General features: G+C 34.8%; 4 protein-coding genes across 9 annotated transcripts; 1 reads left to right on the top strand and 3 right to left on the bottom strand.

Annotated features, from left to right (window-relative positions):
* Positions 1-738: 738 nt before the first annotated feature.
* On the bottom strand, positions 739-5219 carry LOC105974673 (pyruvate dehydrogenase E1 component subunit alpha, mitochondrial). 3 transcript variants are annotated; one of them, XR_016031312.1, is made up of 9 exons: positions 4449-5212; positions 3625-3704; positions 3031-3108; positions 2501-2596; positions 2349-2420; positions 2209-2262; positions 2020-2085; positions 951-1075; positions 739-850 (listed from the first exon to the last, which is right to left on the bottom strand). XR_016031312.1 is itself a non-coding variant. In XM_012999794.2 (8 exons), exons 1-8 carry the CDS (start codon positions 5128-5130, stop codon positions 1031-1033), a joined length of 1173 nt encoding a protein of 390 aa, XP_012855248.2. In that variant the 5' UTR covers positions 5131-5219; the 3' UTR covers positions 739-1030. The 3 variants fall into 3 exon arrangements, 1 of the variants encoding a protein (XP_012855248.2); XR_016031311.1 differs by having other exon boundaries at positions 739-1147; positions 1388-2085; XM_012999794.2 differs by having other exon boundaries at positions 739-1075; positions 4449-5219.
* A 1123-nt stretch (positions 5220-6342) lies between these two features.
* Positions 6343-12412, bottom strand: LOC105974671 (paired amphipathic helix protein Sin3-like 4). 2 transcript variants are annotated; one of them, XM_088818385.1, is made up of 20 exons: positions 12268-12412; positions 11913-11958; positions 11621-11798; positions 11101-11256; positions 10799-10985; positions 10627-10725; positions 10375-10527; positions 10103-10289; positions 9478-9704; positions 9216-9370; positions 9007-9134; positions 8683-8937; positions 8248-8577; positions 7900-8165; positions 7706-7806; positions 7476-7614; positions 7230-7382; positions 6976-7133; positions 6765-6876; positions 6343-6665 (listed from the first exon to the last, which is right to left on the bottom strand). In XM_088818385.1, exons 3-20 carry the CDS (start codon positions 11695-11697, stop codon positions 6561-6563), a joined length of 2988 nt encoding a protein of 995 aa, XP_088674511.1. In that variant the 5' UTR covers positions 11698-11798; positions 11913-11958; positions 12268-12412; the 3' UTR covers positions 6343-6560. The 2 variants fall into 2 exon arrangements, with proteins under 2 accessions (XP_088674511.1, XP_088674512.1); XM_088818386.1 differs by having other exon boundaries at positions 10103-10286; positions 12268-12371.
* A 3735-nt stretch (positions 12413-16147) lies between these two features.
* Positions 16148-18137, top strand: LOC105974694 (glycosyltransferase family 92 protein RCOM_0530710). The gene has a single exon (XM_012999828.2). The coding sequence runs from the start codon at positions 16287-16289 to the stop codon at positions 18060-18062; it is 1776 nt and encodes a 591-aa protein (XP_012855282.2). The 5' UTR covers positions 16148-16286; the 3' UTR covers positions 18063-18137.
* Positions 18138-19040: 903 nt separating this feature from the next.
* Positions 19041-22715, bottom strand: LOC105974695 (serine/threonine-protein phosphatase PP2A-2 catalytic subunit). 3 transcript variants are annotated; one of them, XM_088818388.1, is made up of 7 exons: positions 22554-22694; positions 22116-22384; positions 20987-21101; positions 20419-20527; positions 20258-20335; positions 19986-20177; positions 19041-19529 (listed from the first exon to the last, which is right to left on the bottom strand). In XM_088818388.1, the coding sequence occupies exons 2-7, from the start codon at positions 22366-22368 to the stop codon at positions 19356-19358; spliced, it is 921 nt and encodes a 306-aa protein (XP_088674514.1). In that variant the 5' UTR covers positions 22369-22384; positions 22554-22694; the 3' UTR covers positions 19041-19355. The 3 variants fall into 3 exon arrangements, with proteins under 3 accessions (XP_088674514.1, XP_088674513.1, XP_012855283.1); XM_088818387.1 differs by having other exon boundaries at positions 22548-22675; XM_012999829.2 differs by having other exon boundaries at positions 22116-22715.
* Positions 22716-23052: the final 337 nt, after the last annotated feature.

Genomic DNA, 23052 nt, shown 5'->3' with positions numbered 1-23052 from the left:
ACAAATGGAGAAATTGAGATAAAAATACTACAAAATAATATATTTTATTTTAATAAAAGAATGTGTAAAATTGGAAAAGGTTTTGGCCTTTATCTGGAAATAGCTGAGAATAATTGTTTAAAAAATAAAGAAATAATAATAATAATAATATTTTGGTACAGTGCTTCATAGGATACTCTGCATATAATATGATACATTCATTGGCATCACCAAATATATATTATTTATTTTCAAATATAAATTAATAATGGCCACAGGTTTTGATAAATTGGTATTGGTCCAAAGACTGAAAGAAGTACTAAAACAGATATAATATTAGATATGATTTAATAAGAAACATGTCAGACGGTGTCGTTTGTCGCACACGAGGTTTTTTTGAAATGTATGAACTGGCCCAGGATGGGGAATAAAAGTTGGCATTAGTGCCCTTTTTCACTCCTTTTTTTTTTTGTTTTTTTATTTGTCTGTTTCCTAATTTCCTGAATTCCAGACAACCTTTTTTCTCTTTACTATTTATTTTTTCATTTTATTTTTTTAAATTCAATAACGTTACAAATGGAAATTAGAAAATGGTATAATAGTTTGAATGCTCTATTACATGCTACACCTAATAAAATTACATGCGTATTTTCACCTTTAATCTACACACAGTCACACACATAAACATGTACGTATTGATATAGATGTGTGTAAAATATGCATGAATATGACAATTATCGAATACAGCATTAGAACAAATGGTGCTATACATATTGATCCATTGACAAAAGAATATAGGAGGTCGGGGCAAAAACCTATGCCTCCGAATTTAAGGTTTAATGTTTCGTGGTTTCACTGCACAAAGTTGTATCTGCAGTTTTTACATTGACATAATAAAATCACATGAAAAAAAAAATAAACAATACTAAAAAATCGAAGGAGCTTTCAGTAGAATATGAAGATTCTTGTACAGAAACACGCAATTTTTTAGGCGATGTTTCTGTTTTATTTCGAGGAAAGCACAAACGGAAGGTTACTTGATGTTTTTGGCTCAAGGAAGCACAGCTCTCAATTCTTTTCTATCAGCTCCAAAAGCCTGAAACGTTATATATATTTCAGTCGAATTAATCAAACAAGCATTGCCTTACACTGCTAAACGACGTGCAATCTATTAAGGCCCCATTTGGTTGGCAAGATAAGATTAGCCAAGATAAGATTAAATAATCTAATAAGACCCAATTATTTTATTGGAGCTTGAAACGTCCAAAAAAAAAACTCATTAGAAGGCAAGATAAGCCAAGATAAGCCATGATTATTTAATTTTGGCGGGTGACCCGACAATTTATTGAGGATACCAAACATCAAATTAAGTCAAAGTATTTAGTTAATCATGACTTATCTTGACTACCAAACGGGGCCTAAGATCACTAGCAATCAGGGCCCGGCCCAAGGTATAGGTGGGAGAGGCCCGTTTTGGGCCTCCAAAATTTGATGACTTTTTAAGGCCTAGGATTTTTAAATGCTATGTATATATTTTTATTATTACCAGATTCCTTTTTTTTTTTTTTTTTTTTTTTTGGTTATTATTCTTAAAGGGCCTTCATAAAGTTCAATTATATTACATAATTGTTGTTATAAAAGTATAGAGTCAACTCCCATTAACTTATATCAATTTAATTCAAAAAAACCCTCCAAAAAGACCTTAAACGACTCTTATTTTAGAGCTCCTAGTGGAAAAAATATTAATGATTAAGCAAATATTTTGAGTTTATTACTAACGAATGATTAATCAATGGATTCGTATTGTTTAATATATATTATTGTTGAATGTTAGTTGATTTTTTTATAGATTTATTTTGGTATAATTGAACATGAGGGCCTCGTTTTTTAGTCTTGCCTTGGGCGAAAATCGAGCACTTGTGTTTTTAATTTTTTTATTAAAAGATAAGCACTTGCAACTGGAAGTAACAGAATCTGTACTTGCTCATCATTTCCCAATCGAAAAAATGAAATATGATTTTTAAAAAGTAAAAAATTTACCTCAACTCCAAAGCCTTTAACGTGTACATTGGTGAAAAGCTCGGACGCATCAGGCAACGGGCTCTCCTGCAAAAAAAAAAAGAAAAAAAAAAGAGATGTACAATGTCATTACACAAAGTCCAATGTGTTCGTTCTCTACATTCGTCTGAAAGAAAACATCGTCTAGACAAAAATGTTATATAATCTAACCTTAGCTTTTGCAATGGCTTCATCGACCTCTTTCCTCACTTCTTTCTCAGTGTCCTGATTTAGGAAACGTAAACACATATAATAATATCATATGTGTGTGTGTGTATAATATATATATATATATATATATTATATATTACCTTCAATTCCTTTTCGGTGGCTAGATCGTGAGATATTATAAGCTTTCTGATTCTTTCAATAGGATCACGCTCCTGAACGGAAGGTATTTGAATTGAGTACACAATGAAGTGTTTTAGTCGTTAATAGAAAATATTCCAAAAATATATTTAACCTGTCTAACACCACTAATCTCGTCACGTGTACGGTATGTGCTTCCAGGATCGGACATAGAGTGCCCGTGGTACCTGTATGTATCCATTTCTAGGATCTGAACATAAAACGAATGCACGAGTTATTGTCTCAAAATATTTAGACAAAGTGTTTTGCCATGCATAAATATAATAAAACACTTAAATGATCTCTTCATGCTTCAAAACACATTCAGAACTCTCTCATCTATTACACGTTTACACTACAGCCTGTCATTTATATGTATGTATATATGTGCACACATACACAAATAGCCCAAATTATGATGATTTCCTCTGAATATTTTAAAAATTCCATGATGATGGGGGGGTTGAAATTTACTATCTACTAGGTTTCTATTGCTGCCAGTAGTCGAGACGTAGCTAAACAACAATCCATTTCTGAGTTTTCAGTGTGAAACAAATAGCAACAGAAATATACATGTATAGAAATATATATACATATATATATATATACAAACACTTGATGGGAAAATTTATATTGAGCACTTACAATAGGGCCATTCCTTAAGGCATGCTCCTTTGCGAACTTGCATGCTTGTTTCACAGCAAGGGCATCCATTCCATCAACCTGTTTTGACATCGAACAAACAAATTAACGTCAGAAAGCTGTTTACGAAGATAAGGATTTACGTATCTGCTAAATATGAAACTTCTTGTAACAAATACCCATAGTATTCTAGCTGCAATGGGATTTGTTTGTTTCTAAATCAATCGATCAACTTCGAAATTGAAATATCAAAAGATATCGAGTTTGAGGAACTAAGATAACTCTAATATCAACACTGTCTCCAGGAAACAAGATTGGGTAACAAATCTCATCAAATTCAGAAGTGGGGTTTAAAAAGCAAATGATTACGATGTAACAATGCAGATTTCACATAATTCAATCATATTAATTTAATTTATGTTATCTATGTGACCGATAACAAGAATATCACTACACTGTTGTCAACCTACACTGCTGAAAGAGTAAAAATCACAATCCGAAAAAAATATTTTGCATGCCGGCAATTTGAAACAAAGGGTTTCCCAACATTTATATAGTCCATGACAACGAAAAGGAAAAAAAACATAAACGACTGACCTTCAAACCCGGAGCATAATCTCCTCTCTTGAAATAAGAGGGACTCTTTGCTGACCTCCACTCTGCTGTGCCCATTCCATCTGTGTGTACCCAATCCCATTGAACAAACAAATATCAGTCCAACCACATACTTATAAAGAAACTTGCAACGAAAGGCACAAATGACAAACCAAAGTCCAAACAAGACGTTTATTAAATATGCTTCAATTAAAGTCTGGTTGATTTTTGTCATTTAAACAGCCATAGAGTATCAAATAGTAGGCCTCGTTTGGTTGCCAAGATAAGATTAAATAATCTAATGAAATCCAATTATATTGTTGGACATTGGAAGATCCAACAAAAAACATGCCTAAAAGGCAAGATAAGCCATGACAACATAGTATTTGCGGGTCGACCCGACAAGTTATTGGGGATACCAAACATCAAACAAAGTCCAATTATTAAGTTGATCATGGCTAATCTTCCCAACCAAACGAGGCGCCTAAGTCTACTATTTTCGTTTGATTATCCATAAAAAGAAACGAATCATAATTGAGATGTACGAGATTTCCAACTATTGCTACTTCTACACCACCACATAAATCAGAAATCTCCGTAAATCGCACGGAAAAAGTCAACACAACACCGACATTTCGTTTCTTCAACATATCAACATTCAAGATAATCGAACTTGTGTGCAAACTCAGTAGCAAAACAACTGCAGCAATGCTTCTTTACATTGTAAATTTCTAAAATGCAGCATCAATTCATCATTCATTATCACCATATTGTATCAATTCATCATTCATTATCATATCAATTAATCAATTCAAGAAAAATCTTACAGTGATTGTTTTCGCAAACCAAAATTGAGGGCAGATCCCAAAGAGCGGCCATGTTCAAAGCTTCAAACAGCTGGCCCTGATTTGCAGCACCGTCTCCGTACATGGCGAAAGTAACGTTGTCATCCTTATTATACTTTTGGGCGAAAGACAACCCAATACCTAATGGAACCTGTGCCCCAACAATTCCATGGCCGCCGTAAAACCCGCTATCCTTTTTGTAGAAATGCATCGAACCCCCCTTTCCTTTAGAACACCCGTCCTTCCTCCCCATAAGCTCGGCGAACGTTTCGAAGAGCGTTCCCCCGCGCCCTAGGAAAATGCAGTGATCCCTGTACGCGGTGATTATGCAGTCCTTCTTCGTAATCGCGGCCTCCATCCCGACGGAGACGGCTTCCTGGCCGTCGTACAGGTGGCAGAATCCGCGGATCAGTTTCGCCTTGTAGAGCGAATCGGCGGCGATTTCCATGCGGCGCATCAGAGCCATGTCGCGGAAGAAGGTCAGGAGCTCCTGTGGTGTGGTCTCGACGGAGCGAGAGGGGGGGTCGATCTTGTGGCCGGTGAACGGGAGGGAGGTCTCAACGGTGATTGGTGATGTGGAGGATGTTGTGAGGTGGCGCGTGGCGGACACGGCGGCGGATATGGGCTCTAGGAGCTTGGCCGAACGGCGAGTTAACTGAGCCATTGATTTGAATCGGATTCACGGTGGAGTGCCCCAAATGTGAAGGTTAGGTAAAGAAAAAGACTAGAGAAGAAAACTATTTATTATTTATAATTTTATATTTATATTAATATATATAAATTATATATAACTAAATTGTTTTAGTTATTTTGTGCACTTTATCACCTTAGATTTACCAAGTAGCTATTGAAATAAAATGAATATTTTATCATTAAAATGTTTGTTGGTTTATTATGGTTTGGAATAATAATTTATTTACTTTAATTTAAGTTGTTGTATTTTAAGTTAGAAGATTATTATATTTATAAAATGATATTAATTAGGATTAGTTTCAATTATTATGGTCCACTAAGCAAGTTCGGCCAAGAAAGACTATAAAGGAAAGTGATATTGCACACGATCACTGACAATATTTAATGCACGTCCAATCAACTGTACGGTTCGGAGAATGTCTGTTGACTTTGCACATGCAATTATTTCACTATTTACTCGAAGTAATATAGTAAGGTGGTGTTTGCAAAAGCTTATTTAAAAGCATAAGTAGGTGATTGTGAGTTAAGTTGATATTAAATGCTTAATTCTAAAAGTTAGGGGGTGTTTGCAAAAAATCTGGAAAAATAACTAAAATAGAAAAAGCAGGTACATGGGTGCTTTTAAAATTATAGCTTAAAGTAACTTATTTTAAGAGAAGCAAAAGCAAAAGTCAGTTTTGAAAACACCTAAAAACAGATTATGTTAGAAAAAAAGCTCATAATCTATTTTTAAAAGCTTTTGCAAACACCACCTAAATGCAATTGAAAAGTAATTTTGAATTCGAAGATATTTTGATGGGACATGTTAAACTGAATTGAAGAGGGAGTTTGAAGCCAAATTGTCCCCTATAAATACTACACATATTATCCGTGCAAGAAAATTCATTTATTATTACTTAAAACCCTAAAAATCGTAAACTATCATAGAAAAAGGGTATAATAGTAAAGTTGTATTAATTTTTATTAATTAAAAATATTTTAGATTTAACTTAAAAAAAGAGAATTTTTTTTGGACTCATTGTAATTGAGGTAGACTAACGAAGGGTGTTTGTGAAATAATCTTTTTTTATTAACCTATGCAAAATAGAGGTAATAAATTATCAAATATATTTCACCAAATATAACATAGATTCGAATAAAGAATGTGCAATAATATCATAGTCCTTTTGTAGGAAGTAAATGATTGGTGTCCAAATCAAGAGTAGTAATATATTGACCAACTATACAAAATTACAATTGAATTATTGACCAACTATGTTACCTGAATAACTATAAATACTAAACTTTCAAGAATCAAGAAATAAATCAAAATGAACAAAATATACACTTCCAATGCTACAATTAAAGACTATCTTTAACTATATTTTTCTATAAATTAAAATTAAAAATAAAATTGCAGAATCAATCATAGAGAGACAATATTTTGCATCTACCTTTAGACAAAGGCTTCCTCTTCCCTTTTCTTCTGCGGTACAAGATATCCTCTGTGTCTAAAACATAACTGGCCTACAACATATAAAAAAATTAAAAAAAAATTAAAAAAAATTAGCTAAATGTTTATTTTGGTTGCAAAAATAACTCCGGAAATTTCTCAAAAAAACTAACCTTCGATGTATTGCAGTTGATCACAATTTCCAGACCATTATATATCGAAAGTCCTTCCATGGCTTTGCATGCATCAGAAACTTCGTCACCAGTCGAATATCTTCTTTTGTTTCTATAATAAAAAAGAAAAACGAGCCGGAATGAATTAATGTATAAGTAAACAATCATGATTTAAAACAGTTTTACCTTTGTTTGGTAAAAGTAAATCTACCTCTTTAAGAATATTCTAGGATTTCCGCTTCTTTCGGGAACAGTTGAGAGAAGTTCATTATTCAAGTAAGCTGCAAAATCGGGGTCCATAACCCCTTTCGGTTTATCATGCTCGTTTTTCATTAGTTGTATGGTCAAACACCTTGGAGAAGAAGGTACCTGCAAGTACAATTGCATGTTCACATGTCTTTTCCTAAAATAATTATTGTTTAGAACTAAAAAAATAGAAGAGCGAGGAAAAAAAAAAAGACTTACGCATTCTATTCGATACAGTTCGTCACCGGGAAGAAGAAAACGGGCATTTTCGTGATAAACTGCATCGGAAAAATTTTCAGGATTTCTTGATCTTTCGTACTCGTACAATTCAAGGAGTTTGTTGTCCATTTCCTCGCTTTCAATTTTTTGTAGCTGAGGAAATACCATGGACAAAAGCTTCAGGCGACACAAATAGAAATCAAAAAGCACTACAAATTTAATAAATAAAATCCTTTTTTTGTTCACCTGCTTCACAAGTTTATGTATCAGCTTGTCCAACGAAAAAAAGATGTAAGCTTTAGCACCAATAATAGCTCGGCACTCATCTTCAAACTTCGCATTTTCAGATGTTCGATTCAGCAAAGTATGCAGTGCATCCTTAAATCTGTTCCAATTAAAAAGTTCACGTTTATCGGTAAATTACGAAGCTTCACTCCACCCCCATTAAAGAAGAAAAAACCCCCCACATAAATTACCTCGTATACGAATCTGTTCGTTCTGCATCATTCGATATCCTAGGTTTATTTTCAGGAGACGAAGTGAGCACCTTGGCAGTGTGCATTCTTTCATATAAAATCTGTTGAATGAGGACAATCAGTTAAAAGAGCAAACATTTAATCCTTATATATATGTGTATATATATATATATCAAAAAGAGATATAAAATTACCTGGTGAAATCTGAAAAGCAAATAGAAGGAATCATTCCCATAGAAGACCTCAGAATTCTTCTTTTCGAAATGTAAACCCGAATGAGTTTTCTTCGTAATAGGCTTTGCACTCTGTAAAGTATAATTATCATGGTCCCGATTTTCATCAGGGCTTTCACTTTGTGCTACTTCGTTCATGGCATTTTTCTCGTCAAGATTTCTACTTGGAGATATTTCACCTTCTTCTAGCTCACTCTTGGTGCTGCTTTCAATTTCTTCACATGCAACTGGAGGAGAAACAAATGGCCCCGATAAACAAGATATTATCTAAAATTTCAAGTTAAAAAAAATATAAAAAGAAATACCAACCATTTAATAGATCTGCGTTATTTTCCTCGTTAATGCTTATTCCTACAGTATCACTTGTAATAACTTGCTCCAAAGGATGTGAAGGAACACCAAACAACGGTTCGAGGAAGTTTGTCCAAATATTTACGACTCTGCCACGCTGCTCAGACATACAAACTTCTCCACACGAGTATTTAATGAGCTCATATAGATCTCGTTGGATGTCTGGATCGGGATATTCAAATTTCATATGAGCTCTGATTGGCTGTCTATATCCAGCACTAATTGACATAATCATTTCTTCTTCGTTTTGATCCTTTTCACTCATTTCTTTAATTTCAGCTAACAAAGCTGAATGTCAAGAATCATAAACCGAAAAAACAAGTAAATTAACAATAAAATAGGCTCATGCATTGTTATACAAAGCTTAGTCAATAATATATAAACCTAAATTACCTTTAGTATTCATTCTTTTTTTGTCCTCCTGCTTAAAATGGAAGCTCATGTGGTCAAGTGATCTTCGGTAGTTCTTAGCGTACGTTTCCACCCAAACTTTATTAAAATCAGATCTGCAACTTTCCCATTCCAGCTGTTTCTGCTTCAACCGTGTTAAAATAACTGGCAGAGCAACAGGTGCGTTTTTTCTTAACATGTCCATTACTTCAAGCCCATGTTCACCGTATAAACGCTCAATGCACCGTAGGTTAAGAACTGAAATCAAACAAATAAATAAATATTTATCTTGACAGCGTAAATATGTTTTAGAGAATTGTCACAAACCTGTCAAATGATCTTCGATGTTAACTGAACTGTTTGTCTTATTTGTATGATCATTCATACTGTCTAGAAGTTCTTCGACTCTCTTTGCTGTTGCCTTCACAGATTCCAACAACACGTCCAGCTCAAACCTGTAAATCATAATCAGTTTCACTAATTACGATTAATACACGTGTAATCATAATTTAATCATCGTTAACAAGAGTTGTTACCTATCATCCTCACAGCGGAACAAACTTTCTTCATATTGGTTTCTGCGCATGTGATTGAATGAGTAATCTTCACTTCCTGAAGTGACAGATACCCATCGATCATTCAGCACTTCATTACCAATTTTGTTTCTGCCGAACGCTGATGGAGTCGGATACTGTCTCGAGGAATATGCCAAATGGGATGAGCAAAGAATTCAGAATCACAATATATGAAATTAATGAAGTAAAATGTTTCCTCCAAAAAAAAAAAGGTAAAACGTACATTATCGGGAAGAAGTCGATAACTTGGAGTGCAGCGGTCACAGTTAGAGAGATCAAGTTCTTGAATGGGTTTTGCCATGAACTTCTCTTTATTAGCAGATTGCTTCTCTTTAATGACATCTTTAATGTCATCGTTATCTGTATCTTCATCTTCCATATTAGGATCTTCTCCCTCGCATTCTTCTACCTTTAAAGGCTGGAATATTTGTTTCTTGTCATGCAAGCAATCTGAAATGTGCTAAATTGGTTACAAATCCAACAGGTCATTATGCATAACAAATAAATCTCAGCATGACAAAAAACAGTAGAGAAAAAAACATTTAGCACAAATATATTGTGTGAAAGTACACGAATACATATAACACTATCATTTATAGCTATAATAAATGGACGACCCAAAGTGAATTTAGGTAAACATCTAAAGTGTTCTCCAAGAGAATCTCAAAATCGATTTTTCAGTAGTAATATAGCATATGCGTATTCTAGCATGATTTATCTCAGGTAAATTAGTCAAAGCCAAAAAATCAAATCTACAATGAAAATCAAGAACTGGATAATACTTTTATCTATTCACACTTGACATGCCACGATTAAGGAACACAAATAGACTTGTCTTTCCCACGTACCTTGATCAAACAAGCCATTCGCAGAATCATCTCTACGAAGAGATGTTCTTTTGTGACCTGAAATATCTTCATCTTCCCGTTCATTTTTGTCTCTGCCTACTCTTTTCTTCTGTCCTTTTTCAACAAACTGCTCTGGATCAGGGTGATCGATTTTCTGCTCACGAACATCACATAAAGCAGCAGGCTTCTAGAACAAACAAGCAGAAACTTTTACTACCACTAACCGGAAAAAAACAACTAAATCAAAATCAAAATCACGAAAGATAAATGACCTTTTTAATATCACGGGGCCTCATCATAGTCAGAGGAGAGCCGCTTACATAACCAAGCTCATCATAATGGAGAGGGGCAGCACTCGAATCATCAGGTAGGAAATTAGTGAATTCTAATTGTAGGTCAGGATGGTCCTTAAAAAGAACGGATATCTAGAAAAAAAAATTAAAAACCAATCACAACTCCACAACAGTTTCCTTTTATCTTCTATATAATTTTAAGAATTGAAAAAAAAAATCATAGCAGAATACCTTCTGATAAACCTCTGCTATTGGCTTTTTATCTTTAAAGTGAATATCCAAGATGCTGAGGAAACTACTATATACACTGTGATCGCCTTGAAATCTAGCCTGCAATTAGTTTTAGAAGTTGTTAAGATAATAAAATCTAAAGGAGTAGTAGCGAAGAAGGAGAAAATTGCACCTTGATTTTGTTCACATAATTGATTGCTTGGTCAAAGCAAACTCTCTTCTTTTTCGGAACTGGTTGATCATCCGATGGGAGGGTAATTTTATACCCTTCTGGTAAAAAGGCATTGAAACCCAAAACTAGCTCTCGATCCCCTTCAAATAATTCCTTCACTTTTCGTATAATCCCGTTTGTATCAATTCTACAAGCAAAACCAACCAAACAAAAGTAAATAATAAATTACAATTACAAAATCTGAAAATAAGTGAGCAAACAAACTATAATTTACAATGAAAAAACCAAAGCCAGAGTTGTACCTTGTAGCCTTGAACGCTTTCATGACTTGAAGAAATTCATTGTATTTATCTCCTCGGTCCTTCAATTTTTCCTTCACAGTTCTCAGATACGTCAATGCATCATTGTCTGTCACCACTTGCGCCGTGCTTGCAGTTGACATCTGTGCTTTTCCGGACCTTCGTTTCACATCCATAAGAAAAAAAAATAATCAACAAACAAATTTCGCACCCATAATAATCTACGTGAAACCCAAAACGGAAAACGAGACTTTTTTTTCCCTTTTCACATAATAAAATCAAATGTGCATAATTTCACCTTCACCAACCCCATCCCAGAATAACATGATTATGAAAACACGAGGCAAACGAAATCATATAACAAAACCAAACCGAAAAGCCCCGGACTTCATACAATTAGTGAATGATGAAATCAATACCAATCTTATTACTACAGATCAAAGAACAAAAACCACCCAGTCACAAAAAAAACTGCAAAAATCGAAAAATTACCAATAAAATCGAAAGATAAAAAAAAACTTACCGCTCGGGTGGCGGACGAATTGCGAGCTCCTTCGATTGAGGACTCAAAACCAGATCATCTCTTGCCCTCTTCACCATCTAATCCTCGTATATCTATCGTTGAATTAACAATTTCAATAATCTTCAAAAAAACCACTGTTCATTCACTCCAATTGGAAAAAAATCGTGATCAAATTTGTCTGCAAAAGAGTAATTCCAAAACCACTAAACTCAATTAAATTGAAATCAAATAGCAATTAGATCAACATCAACAAGGGCGAACGATGATTATTCATCTGAATTCAATTCCATACCTCACGCAGATCACCTCCAAATTTATCGTATTCGTATCGATAAATCCTACAGAATTGAAAAACAAAAGCTTCAAAGAGTCAATCACATTACTTGAATTATACGGAAGGGATAAATCGCAATCCAACAACACAAGTAATTGAAAAGATTTTTTTTTTGCCGCAAGGAGATCTTTCGACCCTCTCTTAAATCTTAATTAACATGAGCGCAGGAGAGAGTTTTATGAGTGCAATATCTACACATGTATATATCTGTATATATATATTTATTATATATATATATATATATATATATATATACACTCGTGTACAAACACATATATATATAAATATTTGACGGAAAATAGAGAGTTTTTACCATGCTGCGTGTACTGCTCTGTATATATGTATATAAATTGGGAGAGAGGGAAGCCGGAGCGTGGAGATAGTTATATTTATGAGGGTGTGGAGAAAGTCACCGGGCTCGGAATTGCAACATGGGTTTTTTTGAAGGGTATGTTTGTAATTTCACGTCGTACGAAGTGTGGTCTAGTTGGTGAAATAAGGAAAGCGGACGTAGTAGTTAATTACTCAATTTGGTATTGTTGAAAAATTAGGGTTAGGGCAAAAGAGAATGATGGAAACTGATTTATGCGAAGGGTTTAATAAGACTAGTTGCGAGAATTAGAACGGAATTTTCGAGTACCGTTGGTTTCGATCTCGGAATTTCTAATTTTGGAATTTTTTTCCCATTTTGTATTGCTAACAAATTTTGATGCACTAACATTCCGTTTTTCAAAAATCTGATTTTCAATTATTCCGAATTTTGTCATCGCAAATATTCGTGGTACGGTTATTGTACCACATGCTGATGATAACAATTAACTTGATTTTTTTAACTTTTTTACCAATTATTTTCGATTAGAATACCATAACATAAACTTTAGTTTGATTCCACTTCCAGTCCCCATGTTCCAAGTTGAACAAAATAAACATTAACTTCATTAATTCTTTAACACATTGAGTCGACTCTCTTTGCCATCCGTCAGCAACTAATAGATTTTCGCACGTGCATATCACGTGATCCTTAATTTGGCATAATTAGGGTTAAGATTGGGGTATTTCGTTGGCAACCTCATTCATTCTTCCCCATTCACGACGCAACCATAATTTCTCCGGCCCCTTTGCCAAAATCCCCCCAAAAATCTCATATATCACTACATTAGCATCGTGAATGGGGAAGAATGAATGAGGCTGCCAACGAGATACCACAATCTTAACCCTAATTATGCCAGATTGAGGGTCATGTTGATATGAACGTCCGAAAATCGGTTAGCTGCTGACGACGGCGGCACGACTCCGTATGTCGAAAAGTGGTAAAGTGGTACCGGGCCAAAGTTTGGAACATAAGGGACTGAAAGTGGAACCGGGCCAAAGTTTAGGGACGAAAATTATGATTCTGCCTAATATTTCATATTTAGTGGAATCGGGTCAAAATTTAGTACATGTTTCCAACTAGGTCAATATCTGGATTCTGAAAAGCTGCGGTAAGTAAACAAAATCTGGCAGTAGCAAAAAAAATTGGCCCATTATTCAGTGCAGCAATCTTGATTCAAGCAGGCCCAATAGAAACAAAAAATACGGTTAAAAATTAAAACTAATTATAAAATAATGGACTTAGGGTTTATGAATTGGGCCCAAAATTGAAAGTTACTAACCGAGCACATTGCACCCAGCCCTAAAAGATAAGCTTGTAATTAAATGCTGCATTTTAATTAATTGATTGTGTAATCTGCATACATGTGTAATAAATTGAATTAAATAAATTTCTTTGATTCATTTAATTATAAAATCATTCAAATATTTTATAAATTCATCTGTAAGCAGATTACATTTTTGATAAATATCATTATTAGAGTGTTGTTATATACAATTTACTAGTGTAAATAATAATAATTAAAAAAAAAACCTAATTATTAATAGGTCAAAGACAGAATCATGAAATGAATATTGGATGATTAGGGAGAATATATATTATTCCGCTTAATTATGAGGCGGATTTAGCGGCGTTTGAAGAATCGCAAACACGTTTTTTAGTTATAAAAAACGAAATATACAAACAACGCTTTTTATGTGTTCGACCGCATAAGACTAATTCGCTTTAGCCGCCTAATGACAGCTCTTAATTCGCTTTAGACCACTAATCTTTATTTCCCAAAGTCACATGTTTGTGATAAAATGTGTTAAAGAATTAAAATTAATGTAATATTATGGGACCTATAATTTGATAGTGCATGTGCATGAGAAGTTTCCTATGAATTTATATTATTATTCTTTTTATTAATAAATTATCAAAGGTATATTCCACACAATAATGTGACTAGAATTAGTTTTTAAGAAGAATCTAGATTTTTAAATGAATAGATTAAACTTGTATAAATCCCTTCATGTAGAAAAAAAATGGCACAAAATTCCCCTATATTTTATTACATAATATGATAATATCATCCTATAATTAATTAACGGTCAAAAAAAAAATTACAAGGAAAAAAAAAACTAAAATAAAATAAATGAAATTTGATTTGATGCGAATTTCCTTAATGGAAGTTATTATGTTGCTAATCCTTCTACAAAATGTACTTATCCAAGTATACTTATTTCATTATCATATTATTTATTGAAAGCAAAAAAGTAAATTAATTAATAGTAACTGTAAAGGAAAATATATATATTAAATAAGAAAAAAGTTCCAAAAGATGCTTATATTTTCAATTTTATACCCTACACAAGTAGTTATAAATAATTGAAAGCTTATCTAACTAATTATCTTATAAACAGGCTGTTAATATTTTATATATAGCTGGACCATAACCTTTTGTTCTGTTCCTCTTGTTCCTTTTTAATTAATTTATTTATTTATCGGTGTAAATGAAAGAATTAGTTAGACCATAAGCAAACAACTATTATTGGATAATCAGTCACTATTAATAAATCGAAATTGAAATAAGCAATAAGTTAATAACATATTTTTTTTTAAATAAACCATGACATAAATGAAATTAAAATAGCAAGTGAAAGTGACGCGCCTCGTCTGCCACCTGGCAGTCAATTAAATCTGCACTAGATGCAAAAACCACGCCTGTCAGAATTCTTGTCAGACAGCAACCTTAATCACATTTAGGATGGGTCGGATTAATTAATTTAATTTAGATTAAGAGTTAAGTAACTAGCAAGTGTTATTGAATAGTTACATATAGTTGTAAATTAAGTTCAATATCCATCGACCGAATATATTACTAACACCTACCATTTAGTCAACACGAAAAAACACCCGTTTGTCTAAGCTCCGGTAATAAGCCGTTACGTCTTGATTTTAGAATTAATAATTAAATGTTTATCAAACACTCTGAAAAAACTTAGAAACTCTTAAACATTTTATAAAAAAAAAAAATTAACCGCTTATAAAGTTAGCCAAACACCCTCTTAACAGTGATAACCGAACGAGGCTTTTTTTTTTTTTTTTTTTCTTTTTTCAATATTGTTGAATTACGATAATTATTTTTAATAGGGTGATTGATTATTTTAGTGATTTGAATGCAATCAAAAAGCAAGGCTTAAGAAATACACATGATGCAATCATTTTCTGAACCATATATTATTTTTTTTATTTGGGCCAAATAATCGACATAATTTAAAGAAGTCAATTATGTGAAACCTTCTTCAATTTTGTTCATTATTTTTTTTTCTGAAATTATAAATATGTTTTGTGTACAAAATAAGAGTATCTTTTTTCCAACAGGAGTATTTAATAATTATTCCACTACCATTAAAAAAAAAATATCAAAAATTAGTTTTAAATATCTAGTAGCCCATAACAAAACAGGCGGCTATTCTGACTTGTTCAGCTAATAGTCAGCATTCAGCTTGAACGGCTCCAGGTGCCAACTAGGACCGGTTTACACACAATTAAAAATAAAAAATAAATAATACTCCCTTTTAATTATTAAAAAGAATATTCGTTTATTTTATTTATTTTAATTGAATAAATTAAATAAAAATCTAATTTTGTCGATTTTAGAAAAATACGACTAGTTAGAGAAAGACAGCCGTTAAACCCAATTGCAACTCACCAAACGCGTCCCACTGCCCAAAAAATCGTCTTTTTCCTTTTTTTATTTTTTATTTTTAATTTATTTATTTGTTTATTATTATTATTTTTCCGAATAAAACAATAAAGTTAAAATATCACAAGTACACCACACCTCTGTTTTCTGTCGGTATATACATACATTACATATAAATCTTCCCGAAGAATTTTCCGTTACATTCCTTCTTCTAAACTTCTTTAACCTTAATCATCATCTTATTAACAGAAAATTAAAACAGAAAAAAAAAAAAATGGATTCTTTAGATCAACGGCGCAAGAGAAAGCGCAGCTTCAGACAATACCCTAATCTACAATTGTTATTGTCTGTAAGATCTCTGCTAATATGTTTCAGCTTCTTAATTTTTCTCTATCTTTTTTCCTACACGAACCCCTTTTCTTCCATCCCTGTTTTTCGCCCTGTTTTGGTGGTTTCCAGTTTATCTCTGCTGTCAACTTCCATTTCAGCAACGGTTAAATCTGTTCAAGATTCCGATTCTTTAAAATCACCGCCGTTGAAAATCGAGAGCCGGGTTTTGTTCCCCGACCATGTTCTGCTGCTTGTGGGCGGTGGGAGCAAAAACAGGTTCTTGAATAATGAGTTCGAGTGTGTTTACAATCATGTTAAAAATGGTGGTTTTGGTAAGAAAAAGGTGGTTTCTTTCGACGAATACGATGAATTCAGGTCAATTGTGAGGTGCCCACTTCCATCTCTGAACTATTCAAACGTTGTCAAGTTGCAGAGGGTGGATAAAAATCGAGTCTTGGCTGAAAAAAATAATGGGTTTTTGAGGAGAAATCAGACAGTTAAATCATGGGAAAACATTGCGTACGAGGCTGCACTTGATGATGAAACTGACACAGCTGTTGTCTTTGTGAAGGGACTCAATTTAAGGCCCGGCAGAGAATCCGACCCGAGTCAATTCAGTTGCCATTTCGGGTTCGGGCATAAAAATCCGATCTTTACGCTGTCGACAAAAGCTCTAGCCGTTGCACAAGAAGTCGTGAGGTGTCCATTTCCGGAGAGCATCGGACGGAGTCTCGAGAATGGAATCCGTGTGACCGTTGGATTCAATCGGGCCCACAAGCCCGTTCTTGCGCCTTCCGTGGCCAAGATTTTCCGACCGGCGGGCCCCGCTTTTTCGAGTGCGGAAAAACACGATCTTTGCGTGTGTACGATGGTGTGGAATCAAGCTTCGGCTATACGCGAGTGGATTAAGTACCATTCGTGGCTCGGTGTAGAGAAGTGGTTTATTTACGATAATAACAGCGAAGACGGAATCGAAGAAGTCATTCAAGAACTCAATCAAGAAAACCACAACGTGACTCGGTTTTTATGGCCGTGGATCAAAACTCAAGAAGCTGGATTTTCCCACTGCGCCCTCAAAGCGAAAAGTCAATGCAATTGGATTTCGTTTATGGATGTAGACGAATATTTCTACTTCCCATATTCGACTCCTAAGCACCAACAATTCCGATCATTAGGCCACGCTCCACAAAATTCGCTACGCGATTTAGTGGCCAATTTTTCAAGAACAAACATCGGAGAAATCAGAACTTCGTGCCACAGTTTCGGACCATCAGGGCTCGATGCACCGCCACCACAGGGGGTTACGGTGGGGTACACATGTAGGCTGCAAAGTCCCGAGAGGCACAAATCGATCGTGAGGCCCGACGCGCTGGATTCCACCCTTCTGAATGTGGTGCACCATTTTCGACTTCGGGAAGGGTTCGAGTACTTGAATTTGCCGCAGAGTGCTGCTGTGATAAATCACTATAAATACCAAGTGTGGGAGGTTTTTAGAGCCAAGTTTTATAGGAGAGTGGCTACTTACGTGGCGGATTGGAGAGAGAATCAAAATGAAGGGTCGAGAGATAGAGCGCCCGGATTGGGTACTAAGGCGATCGAGCCTTCTGATTGGTCGAAGAAGTTTTGTGAGGTGTGGGATACTGGGCTTAGAGACTTTGTTTTGGCGAATTTCGTCGATTTTTCGACTAATTCGCTGCCGTGGGAGAAGCGTTCTGATTAATATTGCTCGTTGTAAAGGAGGAAAAAAAAAATCACACGAATAGTTATTCATTTATTGATTAATACAATTCACAAACTATCTCTGGTTTCTTCATCCAAACAAAGTATACACAATCTCGAAAACAAATTAAATCAACTGCAACAAAGATTATAGACTACGATTCACCTTTCGTCATTCTTGATTATTCCTTTTGTGGAACCTCTCGATGTAATCGTCAAAACTGCCATCATCATTTTTGGTATGATTTTCTTGATTTCGATGATCGATGATTTTGGAAGATGAAAGGGTGGGATTCCCTGCGTCTCGCTCCATCACATAAGTCTGCATCTTGGATTCACTTGATGGGGCTTGTGATTTCTTGCTCTTGCTCAGCTGAGAGTTTGATGAGTTGGAGAAGGTCCTTATTATAGGCGATGCGGGCCCACTCTTGTTGTGCTCTTCGCCCAAACTCAGATTCGCCAGAGACAAAGACGAGAGTTTGATTATATTCACCATAACCTCCATCGATTTCTCACAGAAAGATCGATCTTCAATCCGATTCTTGTGTGCCATTAGTAAAATATTGCTGAAGAGTGGTTTTTCTTTTGATTTATTCAGGAGTTAATGTGAAAAGGAGAGAAATGAGAGAATCAATCCCTCCAAAAAGAGAAGCTAATATTATCTAAAACATATCCATATTCGTCTATTCATCATCGCCAGCTTTCGAGGAATGATTGTCGATTTATTGATGTGTAATTTCACATACGAAAAATGCTCGTCGCTTTCAGGAATCAATATATCCATTGTGATCCATATCAGCAGATTATTATTAACAAAAAAAAAAAAAGCGCTCAGGTGCAACGCGATCATGCAGAAGGTGGGGGACTCTCCATGCACTGTTATCGAAACGTCATCGTATTAAACATGGCAAAATGAATGAACATTTAAACATTCGACAACAGCTAGGAAAAATGAAATTAAAGCTATAAATCGAAGTACTAAATTCAACGCAGCAAAGCTACAATTTTTCTAACCGGTATTATCAGTTCATTAACTTCTCTCTCCATCCCCAAAACATTCCAATTTTGCAGAAGCTAAATCCCAAATTGTCACTCTGCTTATCAGAAGAAAACTATACCCTAATAAATAAAGAAACCCTGTAAATTACAGAACACAATATAAACTGTTCATTGTCACTTTCTGTTTTTCGGAAATATACAAAAGAACTCGGACGCCAGCCACCTTCATTAGTTCTTTGGCAAATATATTTGCCACATAACCGAAATTCACGAGAAGATCGAGAAAAGAAAAAAATCACAAAAAATAATCCGGAGTCTTCCGTGTTGTGTCAGGCTCGATCTGACGAGGGGCAGGGTCGAATTGAAGGAAATTCTGGTCCATGTGCTCCCCGATTTCAAGTATAGCAGCCATGTTCCCACATCGGTAGCAATAGTTTGGTGCACTAAAAACCGTCACCACATTCTTGTCCTAACAAATCCATGTAAGAAGAGCAATAAATTAACCAATTGAAGAACAATATGTTGCTGCACTCGAAAAAAATTTCATGAAAAATAAGACTAATGTGGTGTTCGCAAAAGCTTTTGAAAGCTGATTATGAGCTTTTTTGGGCTCATAATCAGTTTTTGAGTGTATGCAAAACCAACTTTTGCTTTTGTTTCTCTAAAAATATAGTTTTAAGCTATAATCTCAAAAGCATGTGTGGACCAGCTTACTGGTTTTATCTAAATTCTTTTAATATGGATATTTTAGATGTTTCACCAAATAAGCTAAAAAGTTAAGAGTTGATTTGCAAACACCTACAATTTCTAAATTGACGGCTTAAAGTTGATTTCTTAAAAGGATTTGCAAGCACTCTAACTTTTGACAACTATACTCACAATCACCAACTTCTACATACAAAAGCTTTTGCAAACACCTCCTAACCTGGCACCAATTGAAACCCTCCATGACAAGCTGGTGAGCTCTCGAGATTAGAGAGAGGCCATTTGTGTGGTTGAACTGAGAAGCTATATCCTGTCCGAAGGTGTACCCAGCTCCACGGGGCGATATGCCCCACCCGCATCGATCATCCGGGTCGGACCACAAAAGATCACACATTGGTCCTTCGTGTGGAACCTAATGAAAGAAATTCTCAAATCAAGAAGTGTATATATAATAGATGTAAAATAATCAGGCAAAAAAAAAATTGTGTATACCTCCTGTATACGGTCTAAAGCTCGAATATTATCCAAGGTGTCAAGTGAAGGAGAAAGACCTCCGTGCAGACAGAAGATCTACAAGAAAACAGTGTAAAGCGTCGGAGAAAATTACCATTTTTGTCATTAATATAAAAGGGGTCTGTGTTTATTGATCAAACCTGACTCTCGATAAGTGCTGTCAAGGGCAAATAATCGAAAAGGTCAGTGAAATACTTCCATACGTTGGCGTTGCCGTATTTCCTCAAGCATTCATCATAGAACCCATACCTGGTGCAATAAAAGGTACATGAATAAAGACATCAAATATTACAAAAAAGGGCAAGCATTTTTTGCTGATTTTGAAGGGTTTTCACATCTATATACACAATTGAAAAGAAGATTAAACATTAATGGATCGAGTATGATATTCAGGATATTTATTTTTCCTTCAAATAACAAACTATGGAAGCAAGATTATCTCAACCTATTTGAATAAACATTTTTCACCAGGACGTAATACATGCTATCTGAAACAAAATTCCTTTTCCATGTTTACATTCAAACGATCAATTACAAACCTTTCATCTACAAAGTCGGGTTTAAAACCCTGGGCACAAATAGTAGCATAATACTATTATGAGCAGTATATTGCATAGAATTAATCAGAAGGTTTATGCATCAATTTGATTTGGTCTTTGAATCGATCGAGAACATTATGCACTACAAGATCAGTAAAGAAGGTCATACACTTGAGTGATTTGTCGGCTTTCGTGATTTCCTCTAAGGATTGTGATTCTATCTCTATGACGAACTTTAAGAGCCACTAAGAGTGAAACCGTCTCCACTGAGTAGTAACCACGGTCTGCATTAAGTAAATATTTTGTTAAAAGATCTTAAAATGACACAACAGTTAGTAGAAGCTATTGATGAACGTGGAAGCTTACGTAAAGCAAAAAATATTAAAAAATCAGCTTAATAAATGATTATAATTTACAATCAAACACAAGGCCTAATGCAATAATGAGGCAAAACATTTTACTCATGCGAGACTAATTATGCCCTCATGTGCATGCACAAACAACTATACTGTCTTAACCAAGGCGCGTGGAAAAATTAGTTCCCACATAGACAAATAAAGTCGGACAAAGCCAAATAATACTATCAAGGAATAAATAGATGAAAGCGATGATATCATTTCAAACGTGAAGTAACACAAGCTAAAGTTCCACGTCAAAAATCAACTTTCCAACTATTTGCTTGCAATAAAGGCTAACCCATGCAAACATCGAAATGTAGTATCAGAATCTCGACGTCATCAATATACGAACATCAGATAATGTAATTGGCTAGCAAAAAACAATGCCCGGAATTTCCGGAACACGTTACTCCAACTTATAGAGTGCCAAAAAAAATACGTAAGCCTAATTAGATTCTTATAGTCAATCACCAAGACATATCCAGCTCACCGGCACATCAGAAAGTTCAATAAGTGAGCTCCGATATCCAATGCTAAGAAAACCTAAATAATTAGCTACAGAATCAGCTTCTTTGCATATTTGGTATGAATCAAATTCGAAAAAATATGCTAAAAAATCAGCTCCCATTTACATTAGCTGGTTTTTATTTCCGAAATAAACAAACAACCATCTTCAAAATCTAATACAGTCAGGTATGAGAATATTAAATGTATCCTTATCAGCTAAAACAAAAACAAGCAAATACAACCACGAAAGCCAAATCAAGAACAAATCCAAGTTCCAATAAATTACTTGAGAAATCCTTAAATTCATCCACGCAAACACCAGATCAGCAAACAGCTGCTTCAATAAATTCAACAAACAAACCCCAAGGAAAAAAAAAGAAGATAAATACTCACCGACATAATCTCCCATGAAGAGATAATTCGTATCTGGAGCATTTCCCCCTATCCGAAAAAGCTCGATGAGATCGTAAAACTGGCCATGGATATCGCCGCACACAGTGACGGGGCATTTCACCGGCTGCACATTCCATTCCTCCACCAGAATCGCACGCGCCTGTTCGCACAAAATCTTCACATCCGCCTCCGATAGCGGCTTGCACTCCATCAATTGCTCTATCTGCCTATCCAGATCCACGTGCCCCGGCATTTTCGCTGCTTCACTTCTAGAAAAAAATCAAACGCCTTCACCTTTTCAGCTGTTTAAATCTCCGATCTGAAAAATTTTTGGTCTTCGATTTGCAAATTTAATGTACAGAAAGAGAGGAAATTTCATAAATTACTGAGATTTTTTTTTGTTTACGTATCGATTCGAGTAGCGATACATACATGTACAATCGAGAGAGATCTATACATATCTGTGTGTATGCATAGGTTTAATTGCGGTGTGCGTGAAGAACAGAGAAGAAATGGTGGAATGCGAAATGAAACTCAAATGAACCCAAAACGGAATGCAAATGAACTTTTTGGGTTTGTATACATACAACATATAGATACAAACAATATATTATATAATTAATACTAATATTGATTATAAATTAGAAATTTTCGCCCGCCAGGTCAAGTCAAACTTGGTGCGGGACACGTGGCGAGCTGGCGGCTAGTTAGATGCTCCTGTGAAATTGATGGGCCTGGGCTTCTTGTTGGTATGGTTCAAATTTTAGTAAGTGGTTTGAAATTCCAACTGGATTTATATCTCAAAACGACATAGTTTTAGTAACTGTAAGTTTCGTTCACAGTTAGCTCCTCATCCATTCAAATGTCTGAAATGCCCTTCACTTAATGATTTTAAATTTTCTGTAACTTATTCATTTTATGTATCCGAAATGTTAAA

This window comes from Erythranthe guttata, chromosome 5 (assembly GCF_056151865.1).
Source record: "Erythranthe guttata isolate IM_541 chromosome 5, IM_541, whole genome shotgun sequence".
Taxonomy (NCBI): domain Eukaryota; kingdom Viridiplantae; phylum Streptophyta; class Magnoliopsida; order Lamiales; family Phrymaceae; genus Erythranthe; species Erythranthe guttata.
The sequence above is the reverse complement of the archived record's forward strand: the minus strand, read 5'-3'. Positions and strand labels throughout refer to the sequence as shown.

What these genes read in the sequence shown, in the direction of transcription:
- LOC105974694 (XM_012999828.2), top strand. Translation starts at nt 16,287, where the DNA reads ATGGATTCTTTAGATCAACGGCGCAAGAGAAAGCGCAGCTTCAGACAA.
- LOC105974695 (XM_012999829.2), bottom strand. Translation starts at nt 22,368, where the DNA reads ATGCCGGGGCACGTGGATCTGGATAGGCAGATAGAGCAATTGATGGAG. An exon ending in CAGCACTTATCGAGAGTCAG is followed by an intron (nt 20,336 to 20,418) that starts GTTTGATCAATA and finishes GTTTTCTTGTAG; the next exon opens with ATCTTCTGTCTGCACGGAGG. An exon ending in CTTTAGACCGTATACAGGAG is followed by an intron (nt 20,178 to 20,257) that starts GTATACACAATT and finishes TTCTTTCATTAG; the next exon opens with GTTCCACACGAAGGACCAAT.
- LOC105974673 (XM_012999794.2), bottom strand. Translation starts at nt 5,130, where the DNA reads ATGGCTCAGTTAACTCGCCGTTCGGCCAAGCTCCTAGAGCCCATATCC. An exon ending in CCACCGAAAAGGAATTGAAG is followed by an intron (nt 2,263 to 2,348) that starts GTAATATATAAT and finishes TTCCTAAATCAG; the next exon opens with GACACTGAGAAAGAAGTGAG. An exon ending in AAGCCATTGCAAAAGCTAAG is followed by an intron (nt 2,086 to 2,208) that starts GTTAGATTATAT and finishes TTTTTTTTGCAG; the next exon opens with GAGAGCCCGTTGCCTGATGC.
- LOC105974671 (XM_088818385.1), bottom strand. Translation starts at nt 11,697, where the DNA reads ATGGTGAAGAGGGCAAGAGATGATCTGGTTTTGAGTCCTCAATCGAAG. An exon ending in TAACGCAGATCTATTAAATG is followed by an intron (nt 8,166 to 8,247) that starts GTTGGTATTTCT and finishes TTTCTCCTCCAG; the next exon opens with TTGCATGTGAAGAAATTGAA. An exon ending in TGCTTTTCAGATTTCACCAG is followed by an intron (nt 7,807 to 7,899) that starts GTAATTTTATAT and finishes CTCATTCAACAG; the next exon opens with ATTTTATATGAAAGAATGCA.